General features: G+C 37.0%; 1 protein-coding gene across 6 annotated transcripts in view; it reads right to left on the bottom strand.

Annotated features, from left to right (window-relative positions):
- The window catches only part of NKAIN2 (sodium/potassium transporting ATPase interacting 2), a 1006832-nt gene that overhangs the window by 22262 nt on the left and 965950 nt on the right, over window positions 1-18620 (bottom strand). For all 6 annotated transcript variants that reach the window (XR_015251517.1, XR_015251516.1, XR_015251518.1 and 3 more), the window contains one exon: window positions 5740-5800. Coding sequence is in view for 2 of the 6 variants with exons in the window: in XM_086707749.1 (XP_086563875.1) it covers window positions 5740-5800 (61 nt within the window). In the remaining 4 variants the exon portion in view is untranslated. The remainder of the gene's footprint in view (window positions 1-5739; window positions 5801-18620) is intronic.

Below are 18620 nucleotides of genomic sequence, written 5' to 3'. Positions count from 1 at the left end.
AAAGTGAGAAGTCAGCTGTCTGCAAGCAAAGGGAGAGGTTTTGGTTGAAACCAAACCTGCCAGTACTTTGATCTTGGACTTCTAGCCTCTGGGACCATGAGAAAGTATATGTCTGTTGGTTAAGCCATGCAGGATGTGGTATTTTGTGATTGAGGCCCTAGGTGACCACGACATGGGGGCGGGAGTGTCCCCATCTTCCTGCTGCTCTGAGGAAGCGACTCTGCTCCCAGGGCTGCTGTCACCTCCTAGTCAGCACAGCAGATGGCAGTGGTGTCCTGCGAGTTTGCACAGCCAGCTAGCCTATCAGCCTGCGCCTCTGGCTTAGACAACTAAAGGGTCAGAGATGTAAACTTCAAGGTCCAGACTTTCTCATTGGGAAAAAAAAAATCTTTGCATTAAAGTATATCCATCTATCTATCTCTATCTATCATCTATCTATCTATCTATCTATCTATCAAGCTGGGCTTCACAAAAGTAAAGGAGATACTGTTTAAAAGGAGAAATAAGGGGAAAAAATCTCGGGCATTTGGTGTGCCTACAGTCTAACTGTCTCTAGTTCAGTGATGACTTATTGCTATTTTATGTAGTGAAGTGGGAGAGTTTGCTTACAGAGACTGAACCCTTTCCATAGTTTCCCTGCAGGCTTCTGCTGTTGAAGCTCCCTGGCTACACTTGCTGTTTGGGCTTGAAATAGTAAAACTGAGCTTATAGCTGGCCAGCTTCGTATTGACATCAAGAATACCTTCATTTTTCCAGTTGCCAAAATTGGGCCCTTATCTCTACTGTCCATTTTCAGCACAGTTACAGAACTAAAACTCTTCTCTGTTCTTCCCGAGTCTCTTAGGAATGAAAACTTACCTATTTTCGCAAGCACGTGGCTAGCATACCCTCCTGCTACTAAATTGCTATCAGAATGCTTCACTGCAGACCTATAGCAGGTAAGAACAGACACTTTCCGAGATCCCTTCCCTGTTTACCTATACATTAAACTTCTCCCATAATTCAAGCCTTACCTTCTGAGAAATTAGATAGAAATTAGACAGAAATTTCAGATCTTTTTTACTTGTGAGCATTGGAATTCATGTGTACTAGGCAGGGTCTGTAGGTGAGTATTCAGACAGATGATGAAGGCAAGGATAATACAAGGGAAATATCAATCCAAAGCATTGTACTCAACACTCATCATTTACTCCCATGTCTAAATGATCATAATAAATAAACCTAACTGGACACAGAACTGGCCCAAATGAGCATCTTCTCCAGGATTTTTAGTAGTGCCATGATTGTCTAAGGTAAGCATCCTTCTATGTGGACATACAAATAAACAAGTTGTTCATATCTAACCCACCGAGCAAAAAGACTAAAATTGGAAAACTTATTTATGAGAAGCCTGCTTGTGATTTGTATTAAGAAAGGCAGATAAGGTGTCATGGTCAAAATATGCATAATGATATAAGCACTATTTGGGGGAGCTTTCTTTTGAAAATAGATTATTAGATGCTTGAAAGAGAAACCTGACCTTCCCAAAGATATTTGTGACTTCATATCTGCTGGGATTTACATAATTTGGTCAAAGCTTGATATAGGTTGGAATTCCTTAAAACTGAGTCCTTCAGAATTCTAATTCTCTGGGATATTAAGATTTCTTATGAAAAGGCATTTTGTGTTCAAATGTTTGGGATATTAACTATACTTTTAATTTCTGTAAATTAATGCTTTAACATCTCTTTACAAAATGACTACTGGCTGTTCCCAAGTAAACCCTAGCTCACCTAAAACATCTGGAGACTTTAGGTACTGCCAGGCCATATTGTCTAATAGTCACAGTGAATACGGGTTCAAATTTAGCCAGCTAATCCTAAACCCATTTACCCTACTTTGCCCATTCCTGTCCAATGAAACCACAATAAAGGTGCTCGGCCAACAGTTCTGCTCTCTCTCGCTGGCCTGTGAACCCTCCAAATGGCCTTGTATGGTGTGCTGTGTTCTGCCTGGGGAAATAGAGCATAGTAGAACTACAGAAATCTTCCTAGTTTTTCTCTCTCTCTTTTTAGAATTTTAAAAAAATTTCATTATTTTTGAGAGAAACAGAGAGATAGAGTGGGGGGGGGAGTTGCAGAGAGAGAGGGAGAGAGAGAAAATCCCAGGTAGACTCCATTCTGTCAGTGCAGAGCCCAATACAGAGCTTGATCTCATGAGCTGTGAGATCATGGCCTGAGCTGACATCAAGAGTCAGATGCTCAAACAACTGAGCCATCCAGGCACCCCTCTAGTTTTTCTCTTATTATTATTATTTTATTAATTTTTTTAACATTTTATTTTTTGAGAGACAGAGAGGAACAGACCACAAGCAGGAGAGGGGCAGAGAGAGAGAGAGGGAGACACCAATCCAAAGCAGGCACTAGGTTCTGAACTGTCAGCACAGAGCCCGATGCAGGGCTCAAACCCACGAATGCAAGATCATGACCTGAGCCGAAGTCGGACACTCAATCAACTGAGCCACCCAGGCACCCCTAGTTTTTCTCTTTGATTTGCATCTGGCCTCACCCAACATAGTATGGTTCAAACAAAACTATGGAAGAGGAAAAATCAAACACACTCTACTGGAAAATCCTCAGAGTTGTTAATATGTAAATGTGCATCCTAAATTTTTAGTGTCAAACTTACTTGGCTTTGGAATCTTTTCTGAGCAATATATTTTATGGAACTAGCATTTCTGGGATCCCCTTTGGGAAGCACTCTTCTAGATGGATACTGATTATCTGTCTAGGAGATTTGGTGTGACAGTATTTTCTGCAGATAAAAATGCACTGACATCATTGTGAAATGAAATCAAACATTATATATAGTGTAAGGAAAGCTCAATTCCCATATGAAATTTGGACTTTCCCTTCACCAAAGTTTTGGCACAAAGACACTGAATGATAATATTTGAATGAACGCACACTTTCAACTCCACATGGTTGTGAAGCCCATGTATTTTAAAATCCATACATCTATCACCCTCCTAATCTTTGAATGAGTCTTTTGTGCATAAGACAAGTGCTTACAAGGTATCTTTTCTTGTACATTAATTAGGCACCTCAATTTCAACCTGTCTAAATGGAACCAATTATTACATTCCTATTCTACTTTCCTCAAATGACATTTCCATTTAACCATTCACTTGCACCAGAAACCCAGGTATCTATCAGGCCTTCTCTTACACAGTACCCATCCACCACCCATTTATCACTTCCTTTTTCCATGTCTCTTTTTAACATCTATCCTCTCCAACTCCAATACAGAGATGTCCAGACCTTCATCATCTCCTATCTCATTTTCATGATGTCCTAACTAGTCTCCTTTTTCCTAATCTTGCCCCCCACCAGTCTTTCCTTCACACTGATATGAATGTGATTTTTCTAAAGTATATTTCTGATTACATCATGCTTTTTTCATAAACTACCTGCCATTTGATTTGCCATCACGCTATACAAAATAAAGTCCAGACTCCTTACTCTGTTATGACCATTTTTCTACTGACTCGTTCATGCTCACTTTTCTAATCTTCTCTGGAAATGCAGATACAATTCAGTCGTATTAGTCTGGCTGCTCTGTCCCCAATATGGCAGGCCGTATATGCCATGGCGCTTTTTCATCTTTTGCCTGGGATCACCTTACTCTCACATCAGCTACTGAACAAATATCTATTCATCTTTCAATCTATTCATCACCCATGCTCAAGGGTGTCTTTCTCTGTGAAACCTTTCCTGGTCCCCTTCCTATTTCCCCACAAGATACACTCTATGGAATTTTATTATACTTACATGTTTAGATGTTGGTTTTTCATGACTAGATGGTGACTTACTAGAGGTAAAAGCTTGTGTATTACTAATCTTAAAATCTCCAAAGCATGATATAGCACTTGATTTACTGAGGAGTGTTATACAAATGCTCTTTTAGTGAAAGGACCATTATTTCTTTTAACACAATGAATCACAAACTATGTGCTACATATTCCTGATTTTACCATGTATTACTGTGATTGAAAAAGTGTCTCCTCTAAATTAATGACCTGACACTGCTTCCTCCTTTCTCGTAAGTTACTATCTAGTCGTGAAAAACCAACATCTAAACATGTAAGTATAATAAAATTCCATAGAGTGTATCTTGTGGGGAAATAGGAAAGGGACCAGGAAAGGTTTCACAGAGAAAGACACCCTTGAGCATGGGTGATGAATAGATTGAAAGATGAATAGATATTTGTTCAGTAGCTGATGTGAGAGTAAGGTGATCCCAGGCAAAAGATGAAAAAGCGCCATGGCATATACGGCCTGCCATATTGGGGACAGAGCAGCCAGACTAATACGACTGAATTGTATCTGCATTTCCAGAGAAGATTAGAAAAGTGAGCATGAACGAGTCAGTAGAAAAATGGTCATAACAGAGTAAGGAGTCTGGACTTTATTTTGTATAGCGTGATGGCAAATCAAATGGCAGGTAGTTTATGAAAAAAGCATGATGTAATCAGAAATATACTTTAGAAAAATCACATTCATATCAGTGTGAAGGAAAGACTGGTGGGGGGCAAGATTAGGAAAAAGGTTGATTGGAAAGTGAAGAAGAAACACATATCTCTCTTTGGAATTTTCCTCAAATTATCCTGTAACAGAGCAGTGGATCTCATCTTTTCCATCTTGAAATCCCAACCATTATGAATATTTTTGGAAATGAAAAAAAAATATCCCCAACTTTGATTTTTTCCTCAGAGTAAATATAGCTGCATAGGCAAGTACTCATGATAGTACCAAGAGAATAGAATGTTTTTCCAATCCTCCTATTTCAGATCCTTAAGGGGCAAGGAAGGAGTGAAACCTTCCATCTGGCATGTTTAGAAGAGCAAAACACAGTGAAGCCACTTACAGGCTTGTAAGATGGTACCAGGTCTAAACTCTAGAGCTACAAATAGGACTCAATGCTGGGACTCTGACAGAGAGTTATAGCCATTTGGATCAAATTGTAGGAACAAAAAGGAAATATGAGCATTTGGTTTCCTGAAGACACATTTCTTAAATTAGTCTGAAGTCAGTTCTTGAAAAGTTTAGGAACTATTCCAAACTGTTGATTATTGGGATTTTTAGTCCTGGGTGAAACTGATTAGGCATTAATACCTAATAAGGGTTTCTAAAAAGAAAACAGTCAAATTAACCACACTTAAAAATCATTCCTGTCCTCAATTTCCCCTCTTTATTCTCTACTAGAATTGTTATAAGAGAAATAAATCTTTAAAAATGCATTCAGTAGGGGCGCCTGGGTGGCGCAGTCGGTTAAGCATCTGACTTCAGCCAGGTCACGATCTCGCGGTCCGGGAGTTCGAGCCCCGCGTCGGGCTCTGGGCTGATGGCTCAGAGCCTGGAGCCTGTTTCCGATTCTGTGTCTCCCTCTCTCTCTGCCCCTCCCCCGTTCATGCTCTGTCTCTCTCTGTCCCAAAAATAAATAAAAAACGTTTAAAAAAAAAAATGCATTCAGTAAAATTAAAGAATGTTTTTGAAATGTTTTCAAAATGGGTGCTTCTCCATTTTTTCAATATGTTGGATATTTTTACAAAAACACTTTATCGCAATGGATACGAAAGGTTTATTCCTTGTTCCAATGTTGTGTTGGGGGATACTGTCTGAGAAGTAAGAAGGCTAGGTAGGAGGCAGTGAAGGAGATGCTTTGAACTTGAAAGAAACAGAATAGAGCTTTAATACTTACAGCTGTCCTCTTCTTCAGTTATACATTTCACAACATAACAGGCGTAGATGAACCCTGCCAGCTGAAACAAAACAAAGATGCTTTAGACAGGAAGCAAAGACAATGGTACTGGACCTCACTGGGTAGTGGCTTAATGGCAGGCAGTGTATAACTAGAGACAATGTTCCAAAATGATGTTTTCTCATACTGAACCTTGACTCCAGTGTGGACTCTTGATTCAAGTGACATCTATTTTCCTTATAAATAAATGCATTGTTCTCTTTGTCTCTGAACTGCATTTATGTGCAAGATTTGTTCATTGCCAGGCAATCTAAAACAAGTTATTTTAGGTACAGGGAAAAAAATTATGGTCATTATTAAAGGAATAACATTTGCATTTGTGCCAATCAACTTCTAATTTACTTTCATTAGCCAAGAGCCTTAGATTCTAAAATTGGACTCTCACTGACTAACAGAAAAATGTTTTGAGGGAAAAAATATTAAGATTCAGTGGCATGTTGCATGGAAAAAAAAACACTTATTTAGACCAGTAACAGGAACCAGGGCACACCAAGCACAAGCAGGTTGACATGTTACACAAAGCGATGGCGTGGGTGCCTGTAGGTAAGATACGTCGTGATGCACTGAATCCAGGATAGCACAAATCACATCATCCTTTCCGAAACATACTGCAAAAAGGTCCCTGTGGTCAAAGAAGTCTTTGCTCACTGAAATTGTTAAGGAACACCTCAAAGTTCTTTGATATCTATTCCCTCAGATTGAGTGGTTTTGTATTCCTTCATATCAGTAGAATATTTAGTGAAATTATGAATGCTGGTAAAAGTATGCAAAACTAATATAATTTCCTAATAGTGGAATTTCCCCCCTCCCCATAATTCTGTTTGGGGGATTCCAGAAAGGATGGAACAGTGATGAAGATTATGCTCAATGATATTTCAGAAAAGCATTGATCTGGCTGAGAACTGAGAGTATATGGTAATATTTGGCATGGGGAAGGGAACATGAGGAAAGGCTGTGGTCTCCCATTAGGAAGCTAAGTCACAGGGCAAAAAGGAGCTGCTGGGAGGAGCCAAATGAAATTGTTTTTCATTAGCTGACAGTGATCTTTCTGGAAGATGTGAGTGGAACACTTTAAGACAGAGGGCACGCTGATAGGTATTTAATGAGCACAGTATTATCTGGAGAGAAAGAAGGGTCCGGTTAAAAGAGAGACTTTAGAAAATCTATAATTTGGATTTGAGGTAGAAAGGCATATTCTGGCAGACTCTAGCTCTATTCCAAAGCGAACTGGCATAGAATAAGACAGTGGTTATCCTGGCATAGAAGTAGTGACCCGCTTGGAGGAGGAATGGGTGAGGAAGAAGATCCCTGCAACATATTCTTCAAGGGCTTTTGTTTTCAAATGCTGGGTGAGAGGGGATGTATACCCCCACTCCCCCAACCCCAGATTTAGTATCTGAACCAGTACACATCATGGAGAACTACAGAAGAATACCAATAATATATTAGCAGTAGTTTTCTTTTCTTTCCTTTTTTTAAAGCATATCTTAGAAAAATCACTGGGGTGCCTGGGTGGCTCAGTCGGTTGAACATCTGACTCTTGACTTCAGCTCGGGTCATCATCTCATGTTTTGTGAGATTGAGCCCTAGTCACACCCTGTGCTGACAGTGTGGAGCCTACTTGTGACTCTCTCTCTCTCTCTCTCTCTCTCTCTCAAAATAGATAACTAAACTTAAAAAAAAAAAGGAAAATCATCAAATCATCATTTTTCTCTTTAAATGGTATGTTGCAATTGGCAATAAAATAGTGGTAGTAAGAATTGTTTCCTTATATAATAGAATCATCAGGATCGTCATTTTTATAGGCTTATTTTTAGAGTATAGGGTGGTATTAAGAACAGCTTTAGCTTAGATTTTGATTTGACCAAACAAAATCACACAATTTGAACATTTTCATGGGTACTGAAAAAAAAATAGACTATACTAACATTTCTTAATCTTTCATCCAACAGGATCCATGAAAATGCTCTAATCATTGAGTGAGCCAGTCCCATGGGTACTCTGTCACTAGTACTTGGATTTGACTGTGATGAGTTTTGGTTAAATCCCTTGGGTACTGCTTATATAGCTCCTTCCCTTCTTCCACAGGGAGTCCTTATCATCCTTGACTAAATTCTATCCATTTATCAATAGTTTATCTCTTCAGTTTTAAATACTTACTACTTGAATTATCTATAAAGCAACTTTTTCCTAGTCACAAACTTTTCTTTTGATCTTCACTCATCACTTACTACTTCTAAATGAAATTCTAGGTAAAAAGCATTGATAAATTCTGAGATCCAGGGCCAATAAATTTAAGCTTCTCATTAAAGTGTCACTAGATTCTAGATTATTAACTGTACTACTCTCCCAGAATGCAGCCAAGGCCCTGTATTCTGCTTACCAGTGATCTTTTAATTGTATTCAGTTGCATTCTTTAACTATCAGGGGAGCTCCTTTGATATAAAAGTAAATCCTGCTGCATTTCATTACAAAAGCTTGCTGATTAAGAGAACTTTAGCTTTTAAATTGGTCACCTCTAAATACAAATGGAAATTAGTTCCCCCCAAATTAATCAAGATTCATAAGCCTGTTATCTTCCAATTTTCCTATACCATATAAATTTATAATTTAATTCTTACTCCATGGCAATTTAAAAAATTTACCTACAGAAAGGGGCTTCAAATCATTTGTAACTCCAAATGCTTCCTATAATGTGCAATACCTATAATTGCTATGTGGGTTACAAAGACAAACTGAGCCAGAGTTTCTCAACCTTGGCACCATTGACATTTGGGCTGGGAAATACTTTTTTTGTAAGATCTGTTGTGAATTATAGGATGCTTCTCCAGAAACATCCTACAATCAATCCACTTGACAACTGAGAAAATCCAAAATGTCTGCAGACATTGCCATATGTCCCTTAAAGGATAAAATTGCCCCAAGTTAGAGCCACTGTTTTAGATAGTCTTCCCAGCAGGACCTAGGAAAACTCTGGGAAGATGTAAATTATGTTCAGGGAGGAGCAAACAGCTCCATTCAGAGGAGTTTGGGCAATGGGAAGGGAATAATGGTGCCCAAATCAGGGAACAATGACCCATGTTGTCAAAGTAGATCAGAGTACATGGAATTAAAAAAATTATTTGGGTGACCTGGGTGGCTCAGTCAGTTAAGCATCCGCCTTCGGCTCAGGTCCTGATCTCGCAGTTCATGAGTTTGAGCCCCACATCGGGCTGTGTGCTGACAGCTCAGAGCCTGGAGCCTGCTTTGGATTCTGTGTCTCCTCTCTCTGCCCCTCCCTTGTTCCCACTCTGTCTGTCTGTCTGTCTGTCTCTCTCTTAAAGATAAAATAAACATTAAAATTAAAAAAATAAAATAAAATCATTTTATTTTATTCTTTACTTAAATATAACTAGAATAACAATGAAAGATACCAGTGGTATTATACTAGGCAAACATACAATTATCCACTTATGTAAAACAAAACAAAACAAAACAAAACAAAACAAAACAAAATATTCCAGTTGTTTTAGTCTTTGGCATTCAAAGCAGAGCTAAGCCTAAATCTTTTTATTTTTATTCATCTTTTCACCTTGATACATCTAATATGATTTGTTCACTTCTAATTCACCTGATAGGGAATTCATATCATCTTGATATCATTACTGGTTGAAAGGAAATGATATTTTCTCTCTATAACTAATCAGATTAAAATTCTTTTTTGTATCTACAAACCAAATTATGATTGCATGTCCCAGAAATTCACTTAGAAGCTAATAGATAAGAGGAAACCAAAGCCTTTTGGTAAGTACTTAAAAAAAAGATTCAATTGTAGTAATTGAAAATGTAACAACCTTAGTTTTTAAAATACTATCTTTTGGATTTCTCTTTCCGGGAAGTTGGAGTACACATAGTTGTCTCTAACCCTAGTCTCACTAAAAGTGCAACTGAAAAAAATAAGACATTTTATATATAACACACATAGGAAGATACTGAAAAGTGGAAAGAATGTAGACTCCTAGAAACTTTGAGACCCAAGGAAAAACATGGGAATGAGTTCCCTATTTTTCTTTCATCTCATATATACCAGATCTGGAGCTGAAGAAGCTCACAACTCAGAAATGCCAGCAGGCACAGATCAAAAAGCCCCAATAAAAGCCTACTTTCTCTAGCCAAATGACCAGGAAAAAGACAGCCTAGTAAGACATAATGTTAAGATGATAATAGCTCTTCTTTGGCCAACATCACAGAAAAAAAACTGTAGTTCCATTCCCCAACCACAGGAACAAAGAGTGGGGGGGGGGGATGTCAAGACACCCCCATGCTGCAGTGTCTGAGAAGTCAGGCAGAAAAGTTGGACTTGCATTTTTTTCAGAAAGGAGGAAGACCCTCTCCTTAGTGTCAGAGACCATGGGGGGAATCTAGCTTCCAACCTCACTCTGTAGTATGGAGGCACATCTCAGGTGGTGTCAGGGAGATCTAGTGGAGAATCAGAATTTTTACCAATGCTGAGAAGTAATGAGGGCAATCCTCTATCCCCATGGTGTCAGACAAAGGCACCTGACAGCAGTAACAAGACATTGCTACCCCCCCCCCAACCTTGGAGATATTATTGAAGGCCAAGTTGGGGGCAGGAACTTCCACTGCCTCCCAGCCTTAATGAGAAGCCCTTCCCCTTCTGTGGTTTCAAAGGAAGATGAGTGGGGAACTGGACTTCTATCCCACTTGGAAGTGATGAGTATTATCTCTCCTTCACCTGCGAGAGTGGTTTCAGAAGAAGCCAGCTAAAACAGGAGGTTTAAGAAAGGTCTAGAGTCTCATAATATAATACCCAAAATGCCCATGTTTCAATGTAAAAGTTCAACATGCTAATAAGGAAGATCTCAAGCTGAATGAAAAAAGGCAATCAGTTGCAGTTAACACAGAGCTGGATGATAGAGATGTTAGAATTATCTGACAAATATTTTAAAGTAGTTTTCATAAAAATGCTTCAACAAGCAATTTATGAACACATTTGAAATAAATTTTAAAAATAGTCTCAGTAAAGAAATAGAACTAAAGAAGAACCAGATTGAAAATTTAGAGCTAAAAAGATGCAATAACAACAACAACAGAACTGAACTACAGAATGGAGAAGACAAGAAGGAATCCATGAATTTGAATTCACAGAATAATAGAAATTATCCAATATGGACAAGAGAGAAAAAAGTAGATTGAAAAAAATGAACAGAGCCTCAGGGACCCTTGAAACTATAGTAAAACAGATGACATATGTGTCATTGGTGTCCTGAAATGAAAATAGAGCAGTACTAAAAAAGTACTAAAAAAAATAGTGACTGAAAACTTCCTAAATTTGACAAATGATGTGAAATTACATATTCAAAAAGTTGAGTGAAGCCCAAACAGGGTAAGTCCAAAGAAATTCACACCAAGATGCATGACAGTCAAAATTTGAAAAATCAGACACAAAAATCTTGAAAGCAGAAAGAGGGAAATATTTATGTACCCCAGTTTAAGACAACAGTTTGTGGGTTTCCTTTAAAACTAAACATACAACTACAATACAACCCAGCAATTGCACTCATGGCCATTTACCCCAAAGAAATGAAGACGTGTTCACACTAACAACTGTACACTTATGTTTATAGCAGCTTTATCCATAATAGACAAAAACTGGACACAACCCAGATGTCCTTAAGTAGGTGAGTAGTTAAAGAAACAGTGATATGTTCACATCATGGAATACTACTCAGCAATAAAAGGAAAGGACTATTGATATATATGCAGCTACCTGTATGAAAATCCATAGAATTATGCTGGGTGAAGAAAGCCAATCCTAAAAGGTTATATAATATATGATGTTATTTATATTACATTCTTGGCATGACAAAATTATAGAAATTGAGAACAGATTAGTGGTTGCCAGGGATTAAGTTAGGTGGGAGTCACAGGTGGATGTGGTTGTAAAGAGGCATCACGATGGATCCTTATCTGATAGAAGTTCAGCAGTCACCATCCTCTCAGTGATACTGTGCTATAGTTTGCAAGATGTTACCACTGGGGGAACCTGGGTAAAGGGTATACAGGATCTTTCTGCATTATTTCACAATTGCATGTGATCTACAATTATCTCACAGTGGAAAGTTTAATTTAAAAATACTGTATTTTAGGCAACTATTGTTTATGTTAAAAACATTTATATTTTAATTTTTGAATTTGTAAATTTATGGAAACAAAGTAGATATGCTTGTTTTCTTCAGTACAAAGACATATTTTAATTCTGAGCTCTTAGACCAACACAGAAGTCTACAATAGTTTTTGATGTTGATACAATATAGAATCACTATTTGACACTCTTTTTTGACTGGGGTTGGAGGTGAGGGGTAGCAAACACTACTTTCTTATCTGCAATTATCTCTTTCTGAAATTAATTAGTTTTATGTTTCATTTAAACCAAATCATCTACTTTTGTTCTCAGTTCATAATTCAGATGCTATAAGCCCATGTTTTTTGTAATATGAATTTGAACACAAGGATATTATGCCCTCACAAAATATACTTTTAAGTTGCAAATGATTTTACTTGCTCTTTTGTACCTTGCTCCATTTACATAATTTGAGATTGCTTCAGCAAAGGATTCTAATATGATTATATCAGTATTATTAATGAAGGTCTTTTATATGAAATATATTTTATGTGGGCTGGTGTATCATCTATCTTGTCCACCAGACGATTCTTATCCCATACTATTCCACTGACTGGACTGTTAGAAAGCATGTCGCGAATTTTCTTTGCTACGGATAATCCAGGTGCAGTTATCAACCTACAATAACTCATAGAGGATTGCCTTTAGGGCTATTGTGAATGTTCACAGCCTACTGAGTCAGAAAAGCTTTTCAGAGGATCAGAAACATATCTTAATACCAGCCTTTAGGTATTGTGCCGCATCATCAAGCATGACTGTATTAAACACTTTTTAAAAGATTAAATAAAAGTAGACGTACATGCAAACTTGTATTATCTCCTTAAGACTGGGAAATGGACTGAACCAAATGCCAACACTGGCTTACCCAATAATTCCCATTATAAACTGGCCTCTGGAGATTAGTAGATTTCTTCAGACCAAACTTACCAAAAGTTATCTGAGTTCAGATGAGACTGATGTATGAGTAAAGTTGGCAGAGCAAAAGATATTCAGGTAGGGTAAAAGACAGCTAATAAAATTCAAATGTTGTGATGGTTAATACCTCTTTTGGAGTTTAACAAATTAGTTTAAAAACTGTATTGAGAGCAGCAGTTCAATCGTTCTATACATTTGCCAGTTGGGAGGTGATCAAAGAAATGCTCATCTACTGCAATAGAGCTGCCACAAGATGCCTTCCTTTTTGAGGTAGGAGCCATAATGAAAGCACTTAACCAAATCCATTCATTGAAAATGATTGGCATTATGCTGTTACACCTAAAACCAATACAATGTAATATGTTAATTATATCTCACTAAAAAAAGAAAATGGGAAATGCAAAAAGCAACCTATCAACAACACCCTACTAATTTAATAGTAAAACTGAATTTAAGATTATACAATGTATTAGGGACTGTGATTTATTATAATGTAACATTTGGGAAAGAAAGTGCAGTTTTAAAATGTTCTGCAAAATATAAATAATTAATATTTTCCAGCAAAAAATTTGAAGAAAGACAGCACATAATTCCTTTCTGATAAAATGATTCAAATAGCATACTTTTTGCTCAGAGATAATCGGGAACTTAAAGCAAAATTAATGATACAAATAAAGCATATACAGAAATAAGTTAGTTCAACTTAGGTATGTCAACAATAGACAAGGCTAATAATGTTCACTGCATTTCATTGAAAGGAGCATGCTGTCCCTGGTGATGGGAATACAAGGACAGATTCTTCTGAAAACAGGATAATTATATTGGAATACTAGTTGCAAAAATAACCTATATTTTAAAAAGGTGCAAAAACTATGTTAACATTCTTTTTTTTCTTTTTTAGAGGTGCTAGATTAGAAGGAAAATGTAGAATATGTAATGCACTGGGTCCTGCAGCACATACTACAACACTATATTTCAAGAAGTCATTAATGAGATGACATCATGAGAATATGTATGTGTATATATATAATATGCATGGAGACTATACACTGGATCTGTGTCTGATTAAAGACCTGGACTCTGAAAAGAGCAATGATGAAGAGATCAGTTTAAAACTGAGAGCCGGTTCCAATGGACACACTTTAGGCCTCTCACCTAAAGTCCTGTTCTGCAGGACATTTAAAAATTCTTGAGGAAAGACAACTGTGACCCAATGATCAAGTTTTGTAATTATATGGAGGATGCCTATACAAGTAGTATGGTCCTAGGTTACCTGAAGAAAATTACTGTGTCTAGAACAAAGGAGGCAAATAGCCCCACTTCCTTCTGGTCTTGTCCATCAAAATGTTGACAGTGTTCAATGCTGATACCATAAATGAAGAGAGATGCCCAATGGAATTGTAACCACACTGTGAAGGGAGACAGAGAAATGAGACAGGATGAGAAAACTTCCCGGATCATAGAAAGTTCTCAATAAACTTTGTGGTGATGATGATGATGATGATGACGACTACAACAGTGACAACGATGACGATGACAATAGTGAAAGAGAATTCCCCATGCAGACTGATGTCTGCCTGCTTCCTGGAGACATCATTAAGGACCAGATAACCTCTGTGATCACTTCACTCAGAGATTTTAGAAAAGAAGTAATGAGTAAATCATCATTGTTTAGAAATAAGAATTTGGAAATCACAAGTGCATTCAGATGTTTCCTGTGCAAATAAGCTGTTAAATTAGCATTTGTCAAAGGGCAAAGTGAACACACCCACCCATGATAGGTTTGCAAATATTCTGTATTTCTCATCGTTAAAGTAACTGTGATGAAATATAGTGGATCATTTAATGTTTGGGGGATGGTGAATAAAAACTTATCTTTGGTTTCTAAGATTCTGTCTTGTCCACATTTCTCAGGGAATCTGGGGTCATAGAGGATAATGCAGATGTATGTGGGCACAAGGCTTCTGTCTGGGTAAAAGTCACTCCTTCCAATTTCTTCTGAGGATACTAATTAGACTAGATCCCACTAGAGGCCTTTCTGGTATTGACCCAGTTGTCATCTCCCAGCTAGAAGGTAACTTCCATTTAAGTATTTCTTTACAGAAACAGGGGCTGAGTCAAGAAATATAACAGAATCATAAATCTCATTAGACAAACTACAAATCTGACCTCAGACTCCTTTCCAGACTATGGATGTTTTGGCATGGGCAACTGGGATATCCCCATGGCTTGGAAGCCAATGCTATACTCTCATAGTATGTGAGAAATACTTGGCCCACAATGATTGGCTATGTGGTGGGATATAAGAAAGAGTCAATGTTACCTAATTTTAATGAATCTTCATAAGGCTTTTTTTTTCTTATGGAAAATAATGAATGTCAGGAGAAATTGCTAAATGACAAACTCACCATTATCAAAAATAAGTTATTGGTTTGCATTATAGAAAAATGGTGTCAACAAGGATAGAGCTTTCATTGTACTGAGAAAGGAAAAAATCTAAAAAGAAAACATCAGAACATACCAGCTAAAGAGAAAAGTTGCTTCAAAATGTTATAGTAAACTTAGATGTATTATTTGGGTTTTGAAAATACAGTTCAAAAGGAAACTTAGAGCAATTGGTCCATTTACCATGACATCTGTGGGAATAAGCTGTATGCTGTATGAAAAGGTATTTTATGTAGCATTCAATGAAGCTTGCTTCTGAAACAAAGTTCTGGCTGCAATATGAGGCAGGGGAAGATGAATAGGAGTGAAGGTAGTAACAGAAAAAGAACCCCAAGGGGAATAAGATGTAGATTGGGGAAGACACAAATTTGAAGACCAGTTTTTTCCCAAAGCAATTTTAAAAGGCACAAAACCGAATCGAAGTGTCACTTTTTAAGGACCTGTCAACCCTATCCGTGTGCAGCAGTATAATCCAGTTGGATTGAATAACTTTGGATTCAGAACTTGGCTAAGATTGCTGTTCTTCATTGACCTCTTTTTCCTTTACATCTGAGTTACCTTCTTTTCAACATAAATTCTAGGTTGTCTTCTTTCTACACAACTGCTAGCCAATATGAAGGTGCAAGACACTGTGTCAAGTACCTCAGAATTAAAGAATTTCATTAATTACTAGTTACACGATTATTACCATTTGGGAATATATAAACTAGAAAAACTGTTAGTGTATTTCTGTACTTCATTTTTTAATTTTTCAGTGTTTAAATCTCAAAACAACTAATCATCTAACTGACCCCTTATATCCTGGGCAGTAGGAAAGGAAAGGCTAGTGACTTATATTCAAGGTAATGGCTAGCATTGTTGGAATCCTCGCTATAGTCTGGGTATATGCTAACATCTTTACAGCTATTGTCCAATCCATTCTTTCCAGAACCAAGGAGAGAGTCTTATCCATGTTTTATAAATGAGAAAACTGGGGCTAGAGAAATTAATTGATGTCCCCAAATTAAGAGATAGTCAGAAGAGGACTTGAATTCATGTCTACATGAATCTTATATTTTTCACTCTCCAAAAGGCAAACTTGACAACATTCTCAAGTGAAGGGAACATAAGATTTTAAGAATCAGAGTGAATTCACATGCAGAAAAAAATTCCCAAAATTAAGTTCGTCTCATTTTCCAAGTTGGAAATTTGGATACAGAGGATAGTATTGAGCTTCGGATTGGCAGATCTTGGAAATTAGAAGGAAACAAACTGGCTGAGCTATCAGACAAACCACAGAAGGGTTTAATGCCACTCATGGGAAACCTGTAGTATGCTGGAGAACTGGAGTGTTCCTCCCACTCATTTAATTACCATTTCGGTTCTCTTTCAGTGGTTCCAACTCATCATAATTTTATAGTCCTCCTCTGAATTGTTTATATATGTTTCCACACAGAAGCCCAGAATGGGCTTCTTATATCAGAAGTATATTGGTGAGCCACTAATTACCTTCAGTTTACTGCTGGTGATACTATGAATAAAGCTTCCCTAAACATTTTCTACAGATCTTTTATGAACGTGTATTTTTAATTTCTCTTAAAGAAATACCTACTAGTGGAATTTCTGAGTCTTTGCAGACTAGACTGGCTAGCTAGAAGTGGTCTGAGCTTCTGGAAATAATTAGCAAAAAGACTAAACAGTGGCTTCTTCAAGAATATAGATTCTATTATGCAAATTTTAGTCTTATTTTTAATTTTTTGGTATGTTGGTACAGCGTGATCATCTACCCAACATCTCATTATACTTGAAACATTAGTAAAGTCTTGCTATGCATTCTTATATGAATATTGCTTTGGGGAACTGAAGGAATCAAGGTGACAATGTACAAAAGTGAGATGTAAAGGGATAATTGAGAATTTAGTTGAAAGGGTGAAGTTAAGGGCATCAATAAAGGCCCCCAAATTCCCAGTGATATTGCAGAATACATTGTGTATGGGATGGGAGTCTGGGCTTTCTTTTAATCCTAAAGAATAAATTGATCCCAGTAGATTGGAAGGCTTTCACTGGAAAATGAATAAGCATTTTGCCCAACACTTAGTAGGCTCTCAAAAATTAATGAGTTCCTATTTCCATCTAGTTCCAGTCTTGTATCATGGAATAACTCATTTATTTTTGTTTTTGTTTTTGTTTTTTTAAAGTTTATTTATTTTGAGAAAGACAGCATGAGTGGGGTGCCATGCTGTGGGGTGCTTATTCCAAGGGGCACCTGAGAGAGAGAGAGACAGAGACAGAGACAGAGAAAGAGAGAGAGAGGAAGAGATAGAGAATCCAAAGGAGGCTCCGCACTGTCAGCACAGAGCTTGATGTGGCACTCGAACTGTGAACAGTGAGATCATGCTTGACCTGAGCTGAAACCAAGATTCAGCTGACTGATTAACTGACTGAGCCACTCAGGTGCCCCTTGGAATAACTCATTTATGTCCTTATACTTTAGGATTTCATGATTAAGTAGTGATAGGAAGATATGTTTCATATACTTTACAGGCCAATGTGAAGATAACAATGTGAAATCATAACTATGAACATACTTTCAGCTTCTAGGAGAAACGTCATATATTTAATCATTCTCCTCATCTCTAAATGTTCGTCAGACTCACACTCTATTTCACCATCCCTCAAGAAGGAAGATGGTCTTTTATTTCTTTTTTGTTGCTAGCCTGTACTAATTCATCTCAAGTGGTTGCTGTTTCTTTCTTTTCTCTTTTCTTTTCTTTCCTTTTTTCTTTTCTTTTCTCTTTTCTTCTTCTTCTTCTTCTTCTTCTTCTTCTTCTTCTTCTTTAACTTTAAGGGTGTACAAGTTGAGAACTATTGGATAAACTAGAATTTTTATAAAAAACATCTTCTAAAATTGAAGTGGGATTTAGAATTGTCTCCCTTCCAATTTAAAAGTCCTTTAAAAGATATTTACTTATTCTTTATTAGTAAATTTCATTCATATTTTTGAGCTCTAACTTTTCCTCAATTTATGTCAAATGAATTCTATCCAGATTATCAGTTCTTATTTTCTCCCTCTAATATATCATTAACATTTTCTAATTATACACTTGTCAAAAATTATCAAGGAGAAGACAGCAGTGATGACTTCATTAAAGAAGAAGAGAAGAGGGAACAAAAGAGAAAGAAAAAGATTTGACAAGTTTTTAAAGATATGAAAACAAACAAAATTTGTTGAGAATGGCCCCCATGCAGGGATTATTTTTTTAATTTATAATTTTAAAATTGTGATCCAGATGCTGTG

The sequence above is a fragment of the Puma concolor genome, chromosome B2, assembly GCF_028749965.1.
Source record: "Puma concolor isolate L17-30 chromosome B2, mPumCon1.1.hap2, whole genome shotgun sequence".
Lineage (NCBI taxonomy): Eukaryota > Metazoa > Chordata > Mammalia > Carnivora > Felidae > Puma > Puma concolor.
Note: the sequence above shows the minus strand (reverse complement) of the source record. Positions and strands in the feature narration are given on the sequence as shown.